The sequence below is a fragment of the Geotrypetes seraphini genome, chromosome 1 (genome assembly GCF_902459505.1).
Source record: "Geotrypetes seraphini chromosome 1, aGeoSer1.1, whole genome shotgun sequence".
In the NCBI taxonomy this organism is placed as follows: domain Eukaryota; kingdom Metazoa; phylum Chordata; class Amphibia; order Gymnophiona; family Dermophiidae; genus Geotrypetes; species Geotrypetes seraphini.
The window spans coordinates 510,773,999-510,795,970 of NC_047084.1; the positions used below are offsets into that span (position 1 = coordinate 510,773,999).

General features: G+C 40.4%; 1 protein-coding gene across 1 annotated transcript in view; it reads right to left on the reverse strand.

Moving 5' to 3' along the window:
• CNTNAP4 (contactin associated protein family member 4) overlaps nt 1-21,972 on the reverse strand; it is a 503,646-nt gene that overhangs the window by 196,396 nt on the left and 285,278 nt on the right. Inside the window, exon 10 of the mRNA XM_033962929.1 lies at nt 10,621-10,792. Within this exon, the coding sequence (XP_033818820.1) occupies nt 10,621-10,792 (172 nt within the window). The remainder of the gene's footprint in view (nt 1-10,620; nt 10,793-21,972) is intronic.

The window sequence follows — 21,972 nt, forward strand, 5'->3', positions numbered from 1 at the left end:
ACTGTGTCTATCACACTACAGCAGCGTCAGGAATACAATCCTGTCTGTGCACAGACACCCGACACCGTGCAGGCAGCTTCCAGCGGCCCCACCTACAGCACACACCCGGCAAGCTACAGAGCCCTCCAGCCAGCCGTGAGTGAAGGCACCGAACTCAGCGCTGTCACAGACACACAAGGGAAGCACCGCCCCTCACAAAGCTCCCAGCGCCGTAGTCCCAACTGCCCGCGGCCGCAACCAGCAGACACAACGCTGTATTGGCGTTCGAGCAGGCCGCGGGTGAAGAAAATTAAACAACGCTGTAGCGCGCTACAAAAACCTGACACCCTGCTCGCAACTGCCCACAGCCCCGACCGCACTACTCGCTCCACACCGCACAGCAGTTGAAATGAGAAAACAGCTCGAGCAGGCCGCGGGTGAAAGGGACCAAGCACGTAACGGTAACACGCGCCCCCAACAGAAAAACTTACCCCGCCGGGCCCACCAAACCGTCTCAGCGAAAAATTAGCTAACTCCAACGGCCTGACTCTGACCAGTAAGTCAAACTCAAAACTTTACTCTCCTCCCTTGCTCTTTCACCCTTACTCTCTTCTCTAGCCCGCCAATTTCTTACCTTCTCACCTCATCCTATGCCCAGCCCCTTTTTTCCTTTCCTCAAATCACCTACTCACAATACCCTCCAATCAAATTTATCCTCCTGTTGCTACCCTTTCCCTCTTCATCCCACCCCCTATTTCACCCCTTTAACTTATCTTCTGGCCTTGATGTCGCCCAATGTTACTGTCCACTCAGATTAACTGTGTGGCCTTTTTTATTGTTTGAAATAGTGAATAACTGTTCCCTATTCCACCCCACCCCTAATTTTAGACTTCTATCATGTTTTTTCTCAGCCAAGTTGAAGTCTTACCCTGTTTAACCTTTGTTAGACAGTTGGGAGAGGGGGGGGGTCTGTTCCATCCCCTTTGTCATTTTGGCCACTTTTCTCTTAGTTTTAATACATTCTTTCAATTAGGTCTGTTTGAATTACTATCAGTGTTCAAGATGAAGTCACACTATGGATCTGTACAGGTATAGAGACATTATGATATTTTCCATCCCTGTCCTATTAATTCCTAACGTACCTTTTTGAATGTTGTCACACACTGAGCCAATAATATTACTTTATATTCTCCATAATAATAATTTTTTTCTCTATAAGTATCAATTTGCGCTTGTCCACATTATAAATTTACCCTCCATCGAGATGCCCAGTCCCTTTACATTACCGTCCAATCAGGTAATGAGTTTGAATAAAAGAAGTGTAACCTAACAACTTAAAACCATAGAGAAGTCAGGGTTCAAATCCCACTGATGTTCCTTGTGATCCAGGGCAAGGATAGGAAGCAAAAAGCACAAAACACTTCAAACAGCTCTCTTACACGTTCTCCTTCTCTTTCACATGAACATAGGCCTCTGAATCTGAACAATGCTGTGCTGTCCACATGATGCCAATTGCCATGTGCTAGCCTCCATGTCATGTAATTGTGACTATAGGAGTATTGTTGTGAGAAAAATGCATTAATGTGCAACAAATTATAGCATGTGTGGTTCTTAATAATTATTTTGTTATTACTTATTAGCTTGGTTGATAAAACATTTGCATACCTGATTAAAATTGTTGAAACACTGTTTTTGCAATTGTATATTAGCAAGTAATTAACACATCAGTGATTTCAGTGGGGCATACAAATTAATGTTCTGTTTTAATACCACTGCCACTACAAAAGATTCCTAGACAGAACGCTCGCCTTCCAGGCAGGCAAATGGAACGATTGGCTGGGTAAAATTATCACGCATTCCTCATCCTACCTCAATTTTAGAAAATCTGTAAAAACGAATCTGTTTAATCGAACTGTAACTTAAGAATTTTTTATAAACTTTCCTTTTCTTCCTTTCTGTAAGCTTGTATGCGATGTCTTTGTATTGTGACCACTTCGCTGTTTGTCCAGCTCCTTTCGTTGTAGACTGCCTCGAATCATCATGGCTTATATTTGATAACAATATAGTGTAAACTCTTTGCTGATTGTCCAGCACATCTTGTTGTAAACCGCCTCGAACTTTCATGGCTTTGGCGGTATATAAGAATAAAATTATTATTATTATTCAATTATTATTACTGTGGCTACAATTACCTTCATACCTCTTACAAAGACATAAACCCCAGATTCTGCTGTATATATGGCATTCAAAATTGTGCATGGAAATTTGGGCACGCAACCAAGTTCCACGTGCAATTTAATTGAATAACAAACACATCAACACTGGTAATTTGGGCACTAATATAATCAATCATTGACACTAATCGCCAGCAATTGGAATTTATGCACAAATCTTGCTAAGCATATTCTACAAAAAAGTGCACAAACATTCTAGTGTGCACAAATGAAAAGGGGCTGTGGCCTTGGGAGGGGCATGGTTGGGTCATGGGTATTCCAAGAATTTGTGCACACTTTTGCAGAATACACCTGGTTTGGCCTAATTTAGGCATCAAGCTTTAAACTAGGTTTCAGCTGCCATAAATCCTTGCAGCTTATCATACATTATAAGGGGGTTATGGTGAGATATACTTCTGGCACTTTTTAAGTGAAGTTCACAGCAGTACCTTCTAATAGGCCCCGATGTTCTGTTGGCATGACTGTGTGGCCAGTCCACTAGAAAGCTAGCCCATCCCATGCCCAAATGGGCTTCATTTGGACATTTTCAAATTGGATGGTATTGTGGTCGAAAATGGGGAATAAAGTTAGATGCCCTGAGGCTGAACATCTCGTTGGATATCCTGGTGGCCAAGACGTCCAAGTAGATGATTAAAAAAAAATGCGGATGTCAAAAATGGACCATGCTGGAAGTCCAACTTTGGACATTTTGTGAGAAATGTGCAAAGTTGGACTTAGGCATCCTATTGTCTGAAATACCAAAAATATACCTGTAAGTGTGAACACTTAGACATGTACTGTATGTTGCTATTTTGTTCCTATTGATATTTTATTTATTGACACTTGTAAAATGAATGCATCCACCATCCATAGTTAAAATATACTCATCAGTACATGCATTTTACAAAAGGTTTTACTTTGGCAGATCTTTTTTCTAAAATCTAGCAGACATTGACATCTCCTGTTTCTATGAGTGCTCTATTTAAAATGGGACTTCACATAAATATGAACAGCACTTAGGTAGGATTTTCTCATTTACTAATGCATGTGCATAGTCACAGAGGTATATGCCATTATTCTAATAATATACTCATATAATCATCATTCAAATGTTAGCACACACTTTATGCAATAACTCCCCTCGTGACCCAGTATTTACTGCCTTCTTTTTACCTATGTAAGCTAAGACTGAAAATTATCCTTTCTCTTAAAAGGTCCCGTCTTTCAAAATGCAAGAATCCATTTATTATTACACGCTAATTCAATTCTAAATGTTCCCTGGATGCTTGTTCTATCAGGCAGAAAAAAAACTACAGTGCCTGAAGAGCTAAAGAAATACAATGTAATATGTTCAGGAGCAAACACATCCTGAGCTCATTTGCCACCTTTTTTTTTTTTTTCCAGATAAACTCGCTCATGAACATAGTACTTTAGTTTACAAATTATCCTTCTTGTAATCAGAAAACATTCTTTATTATTATAGAATTTACATATTATGCAGCATCTTGCTTGGACAATTGTTTATGTCTTCTTAAAACACACCATTTATTAATATTGACCCTTTTTTTCTCTTTTAAAGATAAGTGGAAAGGGAATCCACGCATCAGTATTCATTTTTATTTCCATTGTAATTTCTTTCCGTGCACTACATTGTTTGTACATTGGAACCCCAAGGAACAAAGTGAACAGATTTTATGAGAGAATGCAGAGTGAGATTTCCAATCACAATAATGGGTATAGGGCTCAATATTTAAAAAAGGCTGAGCACCTCATTAGAAGCTCTTAAAACAGGAATTGAACATAGGAACCAGTTAGTCCTGCTGTATAAAAATGAAAGAAAGATTTTTAGGTTGCCCGTCTCTAATCTCAACCTGGATGTCCCATTTCCTGCACTGAGTTCCTATGCTAAATGAGGATTTAAATATATTAGGGGCATAGTTATCAACATGGGCTATCATCACGATGTGTTATTTATCACTATCTTGTGCCATTTTATTTTATTCTTAACTGAGGTTAAGAATAAAATAACCCTCTTAATGGTAGCTCATATTGATAACTTCTCCTCTCAATGGAACTATCTTAAGACACATGAACACAGAGAAGCTATACTATAGGGCAGCGATGGCGAACCTATGGCACGCGTGCCAACTGTGGCACGCGAAGGCCTTGCAGCTGGCACGCGGGAAGGTCCGCAATTAAGATATGCGGCGCGGCGGGAGGCGAGTGTACCTGTGTCTGCTTTGCAGCTCACCTGGCAACAGGGCCGGACTGGCCATTGGGAGGACCGGACATTGTCCCGGTGGGCCGCGGCCCATCCTCCTGTGCTGGCTGCAGTCCTGTGAGTGGATGTTTAGCCTGCCTGTCTTCCCCTTAGTATCCTATGAGCCAGGCAGTGTGTGAGGGGGAAGTGGGGGGAGGAAGAGAAGCTTCACACTGAGTCTGTCACAGGAACTCAGTGAGGCTGTAGTGTGACTCCACATGTGACATCTGTAATCAGGAACAGTTCCTAGTTCTCCCATGCTAGAGAGGTGAGGATATGGATCTTCTCTCCCCCCCCCCTCCATGTCCCATCTTCTCTCTCTCCCCTCCCCATGTCACATCTTCTTGTGTGTTGGCTGTTGCACTCTTTACTTATTAGTGGCTGGCCGTGCCTCTCAAGTGTGCTTCTGCATTTTAGCCCTGCCCCTGGACTTCAATGGGCGGGGCCTGCATGAGGACATGTGATTGGGCCGCTCAACCTAAAATGCCCGGGCCTATTTTTTGTCCCAGTCCGGCCCTGCCTGGCAATGTGTTCCTCGCGCTGCCTGAACCACCGCGGGGCTGTGAGAAGCAAAGTCTCACTCCCCGCCTCCGCCTCTGAACCCGCCCAGGTACTCGCCTATAGCACCGAGCGTTCTTCTGTCACGCCCTCCCACCCTGGTGGGAGACTTGAGGAGAACAGGAGACGCAATCTGCATTCTACATCATTTATTATTAGGTAAACTTCTACTTTGCCCTACCTGTGCTGCCTAAGTTTAATTGGACCAATAATACTAATGTTAATTATAAACTTGCCTGGGCTCCTTTTTAAAAACCTATTAAATTATCTGGCTATTTGTCTAGGTGTCCAGGTTAGGGTTGCACAAGTCCGGTTTTCACCTGGACAGTATATTTTTTGACCAAAACGGATGTCTACAATTAATAAAATTCCCCAATCACATATTTTTTTATAGGGACGGATTTGTATACAGCACTTCATTAGATTTTTTTTATTATACAAATTTTATCTTTTTGTAGACTTGAAGTCTTGAACAAAGAAAATGAGTACAGCAAAAAAAGCAAAAACAGATAGTGGAAGACCATTCCAAGAGGCCTGGACAGAGACATATGGAGTGATTGAACGCAGTGGGAAAGCATTGTGTATTATGTGTAATGAAAGTGTTGTGTCTCGCACATCAAGTGTCAAACGTCACTTTGAGACAAACCATAACAGTGTTGCTGAACTTGGTTTAGCTCAAAGAAAAGAGTTCCTTGTAGGAAAATTAAAGAAATATCATTCCCAGTCTCTTAGTTTTAGCAACTATCTTTCAAAAACTAATCATCTTACAGTTGCCAGCTTTCAAATTTCACTGTGCATGGCAAAACATGGTAAGCCCCTCTCTGATGGAGATTTTATCAAAAAGGCAATTTTGGCTGGGAGTAATTCACTCTTCCATGATTTCCAAAACAAGGATAAAATTGTGCAGCGCATCTCTGAGATGCCGCTAAGCAGAAATACTGCAAAAGATAGGGTTCTGCGAATGGCTGCTGATGTTAGTCAACAGCTTACTTGCGACTTACAAAAAGCACCCTTCTACTTCATGTGCTTGGATGAAAGTACAGATATTACTAACCATGCAAGACTAGCGCTCATTTTGCGTTATGCTACTGGTGACATCATGAGAGAAGAGCTGGTAAAACTGCTGTCTTTGCCTGGAAGAACATAAGGGATAGATATCCACAATGCTGTGATGGAGGCTTTTTCATCACTAGACATAAGTCCAGAAAAAGTGGTTTCAGTTACTAGCGATGGAGCACCTAGCATGGTGGGGACAACATCAGGATTCATTCATTTCTTTGCTAAGGAAGCAAAACATCCACTGATTCAATTTCACTGCATAATACATCAAGAGGCTCTCTGCGCCAAAGAAAGCAGCAAAAAACTTGACGATGTCCTCAAAGATGTAACAAAAATGGTGAACTTCATCATGGCGCGTGCTCTTAATTTTCGACAATTTCAAGCCCTTCTTGATGAGGTTCAGGCACAATATAACACTTTACTGATGTACAATAATGTCCGGTGGCTGAGCAGAGGACGAGTGTTAGAGAGATTTGTGGCCTGCTTGGAAGAAGTTAGGCTATTTATGAGCGAAAAGGGGGAAGACTATCCTCAACTCACCAACATGGCCTGGCTTACCAACCTCATGTTCTTTACAGATTTTACTAACCACTTTAATGTACTAAACAAAAAATTACAAGGCATGGGAAAAACAGCAGAAAGCATGTTTAGTGACATCAAAGCTTTTGAGAGAAAATTGCATGTTTTTGAAAAAGACCTTGAGAGTGGACAGCTAAAATATTTTCCCAACCTAAAAATACATTTGGATAATTCTACAACATTTGTGGACAGTCATAAAAAACACCAGGAAATCCACAAAGCATATTCCACCATTGTAGCCGAAGCAAAGGCGAATTTTAGTAAAAGATTTTCTCAGTTCCGTAAGATGGAGACAACCCTTTCATTTATAACTTCCCCAGAAAAGTCCACATTTGAAGATCTTGATCTTTCCTGCTTACAGTGGTTGGATATTCAAAATTTGGAAATGGAGCTACTGGAATTTCAAGAATGCTCTATCTGGAAAAGTAAATTCAATGACCTGCGTGCGGCTCTTGAACATATTGAGTGTGAAAGGGTGACAAATGAAATCAATGGTAGCAGTTCTGAAAATGAAATCCTAAAAGCGTGGAATTCTCTGCCAGACAATTTTAAGTCCATGAAAGCACTTGGGATTGCTCTTCTTACTTTGTTTGGGTCATCCTATGCTTGTGAGCAGCTGTTTTTGGCTTTGAATCATATAAAATCTGATGCTAGAAACAGATTAACGGATGACATGAGTGCTGCATGTGTTGCTCTGAAATCAACGCACTATGAGCCAAGGATTGACAAGTTATCAGCATGCATGCAACAATAAAAATCACATTAATTTTTTTCAGAGCATGCCCAATGCATATGTTTACATGAAGCAGTGTTTTCAGTTTGCAGTTAAGACACTTTCTAAGTTATTTAAATATTATTTAAAGATGTTATTTAACAAAGGGACTTTACATGGCCCTGTTGTATTCCAATCTGGAATTTTCAATAAAAACGGTTGGTTTAATTGAAAGCTCTTTTGTTTTCTTTACATCATATTATTAGAAATGTAATGATTTAACTATTTTCTAATTTGATTGTAAATTTTACAAAAAAACCATGTATAGACTCTTTGGGAATACACACCGAGTCTTGACACAGTTAACAGTTTTAAGAAGTTTATCTTTTTTTTTACTCAGGATACATTTGACATGTTATGTGAATAATACATTTAAAATATATTGTGTAACTGAATCAAATTCTTCCTAAATTCATGAAATTGAATGAAATCATTAAAACATTATAAATTGCCAATAAATTGAAATGAAAACCAAAGGATTGCGAATCAAATTGATTCTCTGACAATACAAAGATTCCAACCTTTAAAAATGATGTTACATAGTTCAGGCAACTTTATAAAGAGTTTTTAGATATTAAAATCTTGTTATTAAGGTTTAATTGACGTGCTGGCACTTTGAGGAAATTCTTTGGTTTTGTGCGGCAGTTTGGGCACTCAGGCTCAAAAAGGTTAGCCATCACTGCTATAGGGTAAATACATGCACATCAAAATTAGCAGCATGATTTGCATTAAATTCCTGGTACTACATAAATATTTCTACACCTCTTTAAGTTGTCTTTTTTTCCTGCCTAAAGTGTATCTGCTTAGATTGAAAAATGGAATATCTGGGAAAATCCTCCCAATCCCATCCCTCCACCCAGGCTTAAAAGAAGATTCATTGGTATGATCCCACAACCTATGTTACTTTGACTAAAAAAAAATATCTGTTCTGGAATGCAAGTATCAGGATCTTCCTGCAATCCCATCAATGATTCAATATTCCTTTCTCGTGCCTCATCAGCTATGTCATGTAAAATGGCTCCATATCACAACCTTTGCTCCTGGTGGTGCTGGTGCTGGTGAGTTAGAATAGTGAGATTTTCCAAAATAATCTTCCTTTTCAGTCTATGAAAGTATCACAGCCCCCTTTCCGGTCCCCCTCCCCAACGAAACCCCCATCCCAGAACCCCCCTGGCTTATCAGCAAGTTGGCAGGCCGGCAGGTCTGCCTCTGTCTAAATGAGGCACGCCCACCCCTCCCCTGCCCAACCCACAGGAGCCTAGGACTTGATTAGCCCAGGCATCTAAGGTTCCTCCGATGGGGGGTTGGGGGATTTTGTTGGGGGGGGGTCTGGCAGGAGGGTTTGGGTACCCTCCTACCGGCAATCTTTGGGGGAGGGGCTACCGGCACAAAGGGTTGAACACCTTCATGCTGGTGATTATCAGGGGCATCTTTCAGTAGGAGGGATTGGGCATCCCTTCTGCCTCATTCGTTTAGGAGGATGGGAGGGAGGGGAGACTGGTAATCCCTTGCCACAATTATGTATAGTGGCCATGTCTACTTACAATGTAGGCCAGCATTTTGCTAGCCTACATTATAAGCATTTCCTGCTCTACTAGGGAGATGTGTGGGGCCGCCTAAGGCTACCGCCTAGCCTTAGGCAAGCTTAGGCGGGCTTGCAAGCCTCCCTAGGCTCCCAGAGGCACCTTCAATATAGGCAGCTTGCCTGGGAAGCATTTTTTTAGAAAACGTCTCCAGTCTCCAAAATAAATCCCTCTATACCTTGAGACAACTAAGATTAATCAGACCATACTTTCACCAGCACCACTTTGCCTTAATTATACAACTAATAATACTACCACAACTAGACTACTGCAACTCCATCCACATAGGACTCAATACCACTTTAATCCACAAAATGCAACTCATCCAGAACACAACTGTCAGATTAATCTTCAACCTGAGAAAATATGACTCGATTACAGCCTTAACTGGCTACCCATCCCATCATGAATAACCTTCATAACTTCATGCATCATTCACCGTATACTTTATGGAAACTCCGTAGCTCCTCTCATCCAACTCTTCTCCAAAGTATGGTCTACCTCCTGCAGAACCCTCAGCAGAATACTTCTAAATCTCCCCTCCACAAAAAATCTTCAATATAAACGTGTTTTCCACTCCATGTTCACCTTTCTTGGTGTAAAAACTTGGAATGACCTTACTGAAATGATCAGAACGGAACCTAACCACACCATATTCTGGAAGAAATTGAAAACTCAGCTATTTGACATTTAATCACCTGTATCCTCCCCTTTACCCTTCACCCTCTCTCTCCCCCCCTACTCTCCTCTCCTCTTCTCCCTCCCCTCCCCCTCTCTATAAGTCGACTTGAGCCTACCTAGGTATGAGCGACACAGAAATAGAAGACTAGATTAGATGTCCCTTTAAAATGATGTATAAATTGGTTGTGCTCACATTTGTAATTCTCTTCCTTTAACATTGAGGATAGAGGTTTCTTTAGCTACATTTAAAACTTTGTTGAGAAATGTATTTATTTCAGGTTGCTTTTCATATTTATCTTGGCTAACTCATGGGGAAGTGCTATCCTTCTACTGGGGTTTGATGGACCACAATAAACTACTGTCTTGTTGGTTTTGGGGTGTGGTTTTTTAATACATTTATTTTTGTTTTCTTACTGTTTTTGCTATTACTTGTAAACTGCTTTGATGTTTTTACTCTAGACTTATCAAATAAATGCTATATAACCCTGAACCTTGTTAGTAAAAGAATAAATTATTATATTGCCATGTTAACTTTAATTCACTTCAGTAAAGGGGGACTTTAGTATATCTTACACTTAGATTGAAAACAAACCAAAAGAATACTATGCAACTCTTTTACTATAAAATGCTAAGGTTTTGCAGTTAGCCCATGTGGGCTTTTTAAATCCTCTATGTTATGAGAGGAGGGAGAGTGGGTATTCTCAGAATCTGCCCCATACAGTTAATAAAGAAAAATGCTGAGACAATAACCGCAAGGTACAGAAATTAGTTCATGCTAAATATCAAAGCCACTGTGTAAACTGAAAGACTGATCATATACTAACAGCACATCCTACTTTGTGGGTTAACTGTGATTTAGTAAAAAGGCCCTTATATTTCATAATTGTAGATTATTTAATGAAAAGAGAAAACATCCAGCGTTCATGTAGTTCTTACCTGTCTGTAATGCCACACAGATCTATCTGTAGGTCACTGAAATTTCCAACGAGCCTTTGCTGTACTGCAATAAGATCTACTGCTTTATTACCAATCAAAATCATTCGCATACATCCCTGGAAACCATCAGTTACAGCCTTGCATTCAGAAATACTGCTACTGTCCAGGCAGCCTAAAAGGAGATAAGTTACAGTTCATATGAGTTAATGGTACAGAAACATAAATAACAATCATTGACATTTTTTGAGGCAGATGTAACAGGCCATGAATTTTAATGCAGAAAAATGCAAAGATTTCAGTGTTTTGTACATTTTTCCTTGCATTCTTCCTTCCTTAGTAGTAACTTTTGCATATACTTTTGCATATAGTTTCCATGTTTATTTAATACTTGATATATTGCCCATTGTGGAACATCTAGTCTGCTTTACAGGAAATAATGAACTGCTGTGATGCTAAACTTCACAAACAGATCATTAACTTATGACATTTTTCAAAACCAAAGTGATTCAATAGTTTCACATATCTGTTCTTGCAAAACAGAAACTTTCTCAAAGACAGTGACATTGCTTTAAATAGCTTTGATTAGTCATCTTTTCTTGGCTGTCCTGAGTGCAAAATTTCTTGTAACATTTATTACCCAGCTAATTTACATGAATAATAAACATTTGCACAAACATGGCAACTAGCACATAGAATATCTTGCAGGTTAGTAATTTTATCTTATCTTACTAATTTACAATCAAGAAAAAAATAGGTCACGCGATTTGTGTTGTGCACGTATGTGTACATGTTAATATATGGAATTGTCTCCGTAAAACATTTTTTTGATTGGAAATCAATGTACACCAACTTTTCAGGACAGGATACTGAAATGGGTAGGGTTTTTGTCAGATCCACTTATATTTACAGACTGTGAAAGCAGGCAGGCATATACCCCAGAAAAAAGGCTCCTTTAGTTCAAGGTGTGACATGCTGTTTTTGTTGTATTTTTATTTGTGTATTGTTTTCATATACTTAGGGTTATCATATGGCTCCAGAAAAAGGAGGATGGATTGAGACATCTGGATTTCACTTTAGTTGAAAGCAATGGAAGAAAAATCCGGATGTCTCAATCCATCTTTTTTTCTGGAGCCACATACAAGGTTAAATCAAAAAGTGAAGGCAAAATACATTTTTAATTTAATTATTCAATTTTCTATACCGTTCTCCCAGGAGAGCTCAGAATGGTTTACATGAATTTATTCAGGTACTCAAGCATTTTTCCCTGTCTGTCCTGATCACAATCTATCTAATGTACCTGGGGCAATGGGGGGATTAAGTGACTTGCTCAGGGTCACAAGGAGCAGCATGGATTTGAACCCACAACCTCAGGGTGCTGAGACTTTAGCTTTTTAACCACTGCACCACACTCTCCCCTAATGGATTTATTAGAAGTAACTGTGAGCAACTGAACATATTGCGCTTCTGCATGCCTTCAGAGAAGTTTTTCAGCTGCTCCCGAAGCCAGGTGAGCACCTTTACTTCATTATGCTTTGTTGTTTACTCTCTGGGTCAAAGTGATGCACCCATGTCTCGTCGCCGGTGACAATTCTCTTCAGAATACTCAGATCTTCTTCATAGTGTCTCAGGAACTGGGCCACAACTTCCACATGCTGTTGATTGTGCAGATCAGTAAGCTGCTTGGGAACACATCGTTTGCAGACTTTCCTGTATCCCAAGTCATCATGCATTATGGCAAATGCAGATCCAAAGCTAATATCTAAATTTGCAGCCAATTGAGACACCATTATTTGTCAGTCTTCTCTAATCAAGGGATCCACCTTGTCAATGTGCTTTTGATGGGCGACCAGAGCAACCTTCGTTGGTTACACCTGTTCTTCATGCTTTAAAACTTTTTACCAACTCATAAATCTTTTGTTGATCCATGGTGCTATGTCCATACTGAGTCAAGATCCGATGGTGAATTTCCAGAGGTTTCACTCTCTCTGCCCAAAGAAAGCACATTTCTGCATGTTGTTCATCGATGGTACAGTCTTGCAATGGAGCATCCATGTTTCTGACCTTGTGTCTGCCACATGACTAAAGGCTGAGTGCCGTACTGTGCATGGATGGACTATCCAACAGACAACGTATGAGTAGATATGTTGCAATTTGCTAGTTCTATTCCGGTTATCATGTAATTTAACAATTGCCTTTAACTGAACTAAAAAGCAAATTATAAAGTTCAAGTTTGCACATGTTGTCTTTGTAGAAAAAGAGACCTCGTACAGATAGGTGTTCAGGATGAGGCTTTGGGATATTAAGTCTCCCCAGCCCAAACCACAACCTTCCACACCTCTGCCACTGTTGCTGTTTCTAGCACTTGTCAGTACAGCAACAGCAATGATAAAATGAAAAGAAATGTAAAGTATCTTTCACTATGCATTTGCTAGTGTTGCTGTCTTTGAATGATGGTTAAAAATGTGTTCCCAGTAAAACAGTATCACCTTATTTTCTGTCCATTGAGAGGCATAGAACCTAAAGGTGGTGAAAAGCAGGTAATTCAATCAAGGGGTTGGAACCTGCAGACTACCTGCCCATTAGACTATTTTGTGGAACATCATGAGGATTGTAGTTCAGTCAAAGGCAGAGGAAATGTTGGCAATGTGGGGGGAGAGAATGATCAGGGAAAGGGACATCTCAGGCAAGGAAGGCTAGATCTGGACCTTGGCAGAATCAATATGCCTCAAATAGGAAAGTATTTTCTTCAATACTATTACAGGTAATAATACCTGGAGTCTTGGAAAGGCATGGGTCAGTAGATGGTGAGCAGTCTGACAGCACAGTGGATGGCTTGATCAGTGGTGAGTCAGAGGGAGAGTGTTTGGCTGCTGGATCAATTGGGAGAATGGGAAGAGGGCCTTGCATCAGGATCTAAGTGCATGGGCTGGTGAGGGCAAGCAGCTAGCACATAAGTTGAGCGGGGAAAAAACATAGTTATGAGGAGGGGCTAAGTCCTTTGCAGATTTGTGTATCAGACTCTTAAAATTCCTATGAGTTCTCCTCACTGTCTGATTCATAATCTGATAATAGTGTACTGAGCACCAAGGTTCCTTCTAAGGTTAAGGTATCTCAGCAGGATTATACATTGTGTGTCATTACCCTATTAGATAGCCAAGTGTGTGAGAAGTTGCAGAGGAAGATTTTTCAGGGCAAATATATTGATTTATTTGTGCTGTTGACTGGGGATTACAATGGGGATGACCAAAAATAAAGGAAGGATGGCAAAGATGAGTAAAAAAAAAAAAAGAAGGTTATGTAAGCTAAACCATACTGAAATTTCACATTTACTTCAGCATATTGAGAGAAGTGAAGATAATATTGCCTTCAGGTTTGTTGCAGCATTTCAATTTAGGGGTCCTGTTAAAAAGCTGCACTAAAAAATGGCATGTGCTGCTTTTACGAAGCCGCGTTAGCGGTTTAACGTGCGTAATAGCGCGTGCTAAACTGCCGGCCATGCTAACGCCAGCATTGAGCTGGCGTTAGTTCTAGCAGCATAAAGGGAGCCCTTAGTGTATGGGTTTCATATGCACTGAGGCCACTTTTTAACATGGATCTAAAATGGCCGACAATACCATAGTGCATGGCCATTTGCACATGAACCCTCAACATCACCTATTTAGAAGACATTAAGGGCTCCTGCATTAATCTTGTGCTAATCAGTCAGGGCATGCCAATTCCCAATATGCTAATCGTTTAGTGCAGGGCATGCCTAATCTCCACCCCCAAACTAAAATATCAAATGTATGATTGAATGTGTGGGAAGAGACTGCCAAAGCCATAAGATATGGATCTAGAATGGCCAAGGTCGCCCCTCACACCCCTCATCACAAATCCTTTCGCTGTACTTGCTTACCCAAGTTCATCTAACCACAGCAATAATGTGGACAATAAATAAACCACAGACACTTTATTGATGGTAAAAACAGGCCGCAGCTTTGTTTATTGGGGACAACCAATAAGCAATCAATAATTGCTTCATCTCCTGAGCTACAAAATATTGCAATTTGACAAGCACTCAAAATTATATGCCCCTGACTCCGCCACATCAGCAAGAGCCTAGGGGGTGGCATGGGCCTCCATGTCCTATTCAATGCCACCTGCACCCATGCAGATTCGCTCACCTGAGCTCATTTTCCCTAATTTTTTTTTTTATTTTTTTTTTTACTGTTATAGTATCTCCCGCCATTTTCTTTGTTTATGTTTTATGTTTCTTTTGTTATTTAATTTGGTTTTATTATCTACATTTACACTACTGTAATATTTTTTTCTAAATTTTTTCATTTTTATTGATCTTGTTTTTAAATTTGGAGTCTTCTATCTTTTCTTCACGGTTTGGCCTACATGAAGCGGTCTTGGGGGTCTTCTCTAGTGGTTGGGGTTGGAGATCGGCATTGGGGTGCTCACAGTGGATCCAGCGAGGACAGTCGGGGAGACCCGGGATGCACGGCTCGGCACGCCGGGCTTGGCAGTAGAGAGAGGAGAGGACATGTCAGTTGCCAACGATCCCAGCGGAGTGGACTCCACCAAGGGGGAGGCGGCACCCAACCGTCATTACCCTTCGAGTGCTGCAATGGACGGCACGGCATTTGTGATGTTTTTATCATTGTTGGCATTGTTGGGGCAGGTCGCGTCGGTGAGGATTGCCGAGTTGGAGCTGAAGTATGCATGCAAGGAGATGCCTCCGGCGCAATCGCTCACTCAGCCCCTCCATCCCATCATCGCCATCACCCCTGTCGCCGAGAAGCCGGCAGCCAACCCAGTTCTCGCCCGCCGCTAGAGGCACCCGGCCCTGATGCCAGCCTGGTTCTGCTGAGCAGCATCGATTTAGAGAAGGCACTGCAGCCGCTAGCTTCGGCCATGATGAGGAGCGAACCCCATGACCACCACCGCCACCACGAGGGGGAGGCCATGGTTGGCGCCGCAAATGGTCAGAGAGATGCGAGCGGTGCCTGTCCTAAAAGGAGACAGATTCAGCGAATTTGACATGCAGGAGGAGAGAGGGAATGTCTTAGACGAGTTGATGACCAGAGACACTGGATTTGAGGCTTCCGGTTTGCTGACAAGGATCGGTTGACATCTGGAGAAGTTTCGCAGCCAAAGCAGTGAAGTCATTTCAAGCTGGACTTCAGTCTTGACTGTTTGTTTTATTTTTTCACTTTCTTTTTAGTTTATGATATTTTATTTTTAAATCTCATTCATTGATTTGCCACTTTGTTTTTGTTTCCTATTTTATTATTTAAATTTCATTTAAATTTCCCAAGAATTCTATAGTTTCAACGGTTCTCCCTTCTGCTTCTATTTCCTATCTCCCCTCTTTTTTCAACCTTTCAAAGTCCTTTAGACCATTGTAGTCTTATTAGAATGTTTATTTTCTTATTTTTTCTCATCTATCTCTATTTTATTTTTTCATCACTCTACTAATTGTCATTTTTCTAGGTACTTTAGTTAGATTGTGAGCCTTCGGGACAGTAAGGGAATATCTAAGTACCTATTTTACTTATAATTTTAATGCACCCTATTGTCTATTTTTCTGTAAACCGCTTAGAATCCTAACGGAGTTTAGCGGTATATAAGAAATAAATTACATTACATTAACTGCTCATCCCCTGATGGCCTAGGGGGCAGGCATTAACTTCCATGCCCCCCCTTTTTAGGGTCACCTGACCCTCTTCATCGCCACTCAACAGAGCTGACTACCAAATACCCGCTCATCTTTCGATGAGCCAAAACCTTGAAGCTCGGGATTACTGCCGCTGCGACAACCCTAAAACCCCAAATCTCCCCAGTGAATCCGATAAACACAAGGGGAGGGTGGGAGAGAAAGTTGCCTCCGAGGGACTGGGAAGCACACTGTTCCTCGGAGGCATGAAGACTATATCCCCCACCCATCATGCTCTGCTTCCCTTCTCCCAGCCAATCACCTCCTGCCATCCGGCGGGAAATCATCTTCCTCCTCACCTACCTCCTCTCCCCCACTTTTCCCTATTACCTCCCTCCAAAACTTTTTAGCAGTTTCACCACAGGCGACCAACTTGGGCCATCCAGCCCACTGTTATAGTCGCCCGTCGAGACTAGCTCTCGGGCTCTTTTTTCTTAATGTCTGAAAGTCTGCCACTAGCACCGTTTTTAAGAGGCAGTAAACATGTTAATGCTTGCCACCACTTATTAAAGGGGCCTCTTAGTTTGCAGGGCTTAAAAACATCATCGTCACCATCATCATCTTAAAAATAATAACAATGATAACTTATTTGTATACCAACACACCCAGCAGTTCAGAATGGCTTACAAATGAATAAGAATCACACTTATATGATTGGTCAATAAAAATATGATTAGTCAAAGGGTCCTTTAAGATAAGTTATGCTGTTTTCAAAAATTGCACATTTATGATAGCAAATATGATAAGGAGGTTTTTTTTTTTTTTTTGTTTGTTTTTTTAACAATGATCAACAATATCCCACTTAATAGAAACTTATATAGCTAACTGTGAGAGAGTTAGATGGGAGTCTGAGGCCTTTTTTCCTCCTTTAAACACAAGGTTTAAACATAGACATGGTAGAAGATCTGTTTTGGTATCACCTCACTTTTGACGTAAATAAAAGTAGCCAGCCGTTACTCAAAACAATTTAACTGTTGGTCTTGATGTATTTTGTACGATAAATGTTGCGTTTTATTTTATAAGTTAACTTGTAACTCTCCCTGGATAAAGGTGGGCGATAAACAAACAAACAGGCTAAATCACTTGTTTGCGATAATCTGGTCATTTTCAGTGGAACTTTACCAGTTATCTTTGCTGAAAATGACTGGTAAGGCTAAATTCAAAAGTGGATAACTTGTGGGCGTTCCTGGGATAGCTTCAGGTTAAGCGCCAATATTCAGCCTCTCACCACATAAGTAAACCACTTAAATTGGGCTGCATAATTAGCAGTCCTAGCTTTTAAGTGGTTTGATTTATGCGGTTAAGGGCATTAATATTGACTTAGTCAACTATATGTTAGCCATTCGAAACCTCCCCTGGAAACCAGATATTCAGTACTGAAGTTTGGATAAGACCTGACATTGAATGTCTGGAAACAATGCTCAGTGCTGAACCTTGGGGGATAGATGTCTATATTTTAAATGTTCAACCCTAGATTTTTACAAAAATATACATAATACTATAATATTTTTAATGTACACATCTAAATGTACATAGGCGATTCTATAAACCACCTTCAAAGTTAGGTAAAGTTTATAGAATCATGTGTAGTGCTCATCCACATGACTAAGATTTAGGCACAGCCGTTTTGCCAATAAAAACCAGGTCTAGATGCCTGCACTTCAGTTGTGTGCATATCAGGCATATTCTATAGATGTGCACCTAAAATGTAGGAATGCTCATGATCCACCCATGCCCCTCCCATGGCCCTATCCTCTTTTTGGTACCAAGTACTAGAATTTACATGCACCTCTTTATAGTATATGCCTAAAAATATTTATTTATTTAACAATTTATATACCGCCTAGAGCAGGGGCGGGCAACTCCGGTCCTCGAGAGCTGGAATTCAGTTGGGTTTTCAGGATTTCCCCAATGAATATGCATGAGATCTATTTGCATGCACTGCTTTCAATGCATATTCATTGGGGAAATCCTGAAAACCTGACTGATTTCTTGCCCTTGAGGACCGGAGTTGCCCACCCCTGGCCTAGAGTCTATAGGCAGTTTACAAAACATACAAAATAAATAATAACAATACAACATATATTCTACAAAAGCTGTCCTATAAGTTACTAACAATAGTCATTTTGTTCACATGAATGCATTAACAAATAACTGTCTTTAAAAGTTTTTTTAAAAAATCCCTGGGTTTACATAATCGTAACTGACTTGTCAGTGAGTTCCAGAATTTCACTCGTGCTACTGAAAAAAATAGAATTTCTAAACCTAACATGTTCTACATTTCTCTCTTTTACCAATGCCAATCTCATTCCCTTCTTGGACAGTATAACTCCAACAAATCTCAAAAACATCCTGGGCCTTTGTGATAAAAACCCTGATGTATTATCGATAGCAATTTATGTTGTACTCTTTGCTGTACAAGAAGCCAATATAACTCTTTCAGCATTGGCATAATATGCACCAGCCGCAAAGCGCCCACAATCAATCTTGCAGCAGAGTTTGTCAAAACCTGTAATGCCCTACTTTTTGTTTTCACCACCCCCAAGTACAATGCATTGCAATAATCTAACCTGATGGCGCGTGTAAATTATAATTAGTACCAATTAGTGCTGATAATTTGTTAGTTGTCAATTATCAACACTGATTGGCTCATTAAACAGTTAAGTTGTACATGCAAATTGGACACATGCTCAAATTTGTATACACAATTCGAAACACCGTATATAGAATCTGAGGTCTTTACATTTATAAGTATACAGGATTTTATTGGCACACGTACTAGCTCATAGAAACATTTTCTGTATGTAAAACTGTTTTTACACATGATAAATGTTGTGTAAAATTTACCCAGAATGCATAAATGGTAATGACATGCTAAACAGATCAAGTCACAAAATGTACTCATGGGATTCTTTCCCCTTCTTTAAAAATACATATCTTTAAAAATATATTTATTCAAAACAAATTCAGTAATTGCCTTAAAAGCAATCCTTTACATAGAATGGCTTGAGTATTATTCAAGGATTGTTGAGAATTGATTCTTTCCCATCCCCCCTTTTACAAAACCGTAATAGCGGTTTTGTGCGCACGCCAGCACACTGAATGCTCTGCGCTGCTCCCGACGCTCATAGAAACTCTATGAGTGTTAGGAGCAGCAAAGAGATTTCAACGCTCCGGCCTGTGCTAAAAATCGCTATTGCGGTTTTGTAAAAAAAAAAAAAAAAAAAGGGTTTGTTTGCAGATTTGCTTTCAAGGGGGCCATGATACTTTAGAAATTGTGCCTATTTCTTCAAAACACTCATAGTATTAGCTTCTGGTCACTTTAATTAAAAAAACTTCTGATTTATCCCTCTGGTTTTCAGCAGTTAGAAACAAGTATATGTTGCTATGACAAGATGATCTTAAACTGGTGAGATGAACTGTATACTTGCACATAAATCATTCAAATCGAAACACATCCACAGTATATAAATCCAAACAACTGCATACCATCAAATTAAGAGCTCTCATTAGTCAACAAGATTGCTTTTTAATACTGTTGACATAAATTATAGTCTGTCATGCACAGATGTGCAGATTAGTGTGAAAATCTAGGAGGAAAAAAATCATGCTTTTTTGAAAACTTCCCAAAAAGAAAATGCCACTGGGCTAATGATATGTACACTAATTATACCCTCTGAAATTGTAAGAAGTTAATTATAAACAAAAACACGGTTTAGTGGGAAGCTGATTTTTTTTTGTTCATTTTCAGACTGGAATGCTATCACTTTTTATTTTTAGGATTTGGGGGCTAATGCACTATGGCAGGGGTCAGCAACCTTTTTAAAGCAAAGAGCCATTTTATCCTAAATGTTTGACCCAAGATTTACAAAGAGCCGCAATGGGTAGTTTTGAGATATGATGATGTCAGCGGATGTTGCCCAATCCGGTCCCAAGCTCAGGCAGAGCTGGGGCCTTTCTTATCTGCTCTTCCCAACCCAGAAGAAGCCTCCAATGGCTCAGGAAACCTCCGTTTTACTCTTCCCAGCCCTTCTTTCTCCTCAAGCGGCCTGGAATGGCCACGAAATCCACGGATCTGGCGTGAACGTCAGATCCATTGCCACGAATGGGTCCAGAGATGCTCCCGGAGTTTTACAGCACCTCACCCCAGGTAAAAATTGTCTATTTTTAACCGCAGGTCAGATTAGGAGAGGGGATATTATGAATAGAGGGGGGGGGAGCATTCCAGACAGGTCTGTAAAGTAAAATGCTTGACTAAACCAACCTACAGCCTGGCACAGGATATCACTAAGAGTGAAGTAAAAGCTTTAGGAAGGGGAGATGAAATGAAGAATGATTTAAGTCCTCAGTACTTCCTGAGGTGCTCCTCTTCAGGTCTCCATCAGGATTTTGCAACCCAAAACTTCTTTTGTTACAATGGCATCTTGATATTGTCTTAAAACTCTGCATGATTTGACCACAGCACACTCCAAGCAAGTTAAACAATCACTGAACATCACATTAAAAAAACAATTATTTAAAAGCCTAAAAAAAAAGTTTTAGCTTCCGATGCACAAAACTATCACTGGTTTCTTAGTTGCAACACTCTGAACCACATCTCACACTGTTCAAGATCCCTCTTATTTTTCACATCTTCCAGTAAGACGCTGCTGCTTTCAACGCGATACCGCGCTGCTGAGACGTGCGCTGTTGGCTGTGCCGGTCCTCTGCCCCAGAACAGGAATTGACTTAAGAGGGGGGCAGAGGACCGGCACAGCCAAAAGCGCGCGCCTCAGCCGAGCGTACCACGTCGGAAGCAGCAGCGTCATTCTGGAAGATGTGAAAAAATAAGAAGAATCTTGAACAGTGTGAGGTTGTCAGAAGCACTGTTCTGAGCCGCATCCACGTGGCGAAAGAGCCGCATGTGGCTCGCGAGCTGCAGGTTGCTGATCCCTGCACTATGGGGTCCTTTAACTAAGCTGCGTCAAAAAGTGATCTTAATGGACCTTTACATGGGTCTTTCCCATGTGCTAAGGACATTTTTACTACAGCCCTAAATGGCTGATTTATTTATTTTGTATTAATGACAATGCACTAATATTGCCATTAACACATGGCCCTTTTTAAAGATTACCATGTGAGGAATTCCCCCACCCTAGATTCTATATAGGTTACCTAAAGTGCGTAATAAAGTGTGGGTACATAGCCCGGAGTACACAAATTAGTTAGTCCATTGGGTACAAACCATCAATTATTGACATTAATTGGAACTTAATTGGCACTGATTAGGATTTCTGTATGCATCTGCCTACGCTCTATATTATAGAGACACAATTTGAAGTGTCTGTATGCAAATGCTAGAAGCCTAAAAAAATAAAATAGGAGAGTTAGAGTATATAGCACTGAATGAAGGAGGACAATCAATGGGACCCTGTGTTACCTGGGTACAAATTATATCACAAGGATAGAGCGGATCAAAATGGAGGGGGGTTGCACTATATGTTAAAGAGGGAATTGAATCAAATAAAATAAACATTCTGTATGACATAATAGCAAATAGAATCCTTATGGATAGAAATTCCATGTGTGAAGGGAAGGAATATAAAGGTTGGGTTATACTACCGTCCCCCGGGACAAAATGAGCAGACAGATGAAGAAATGTTTTCAGAGAT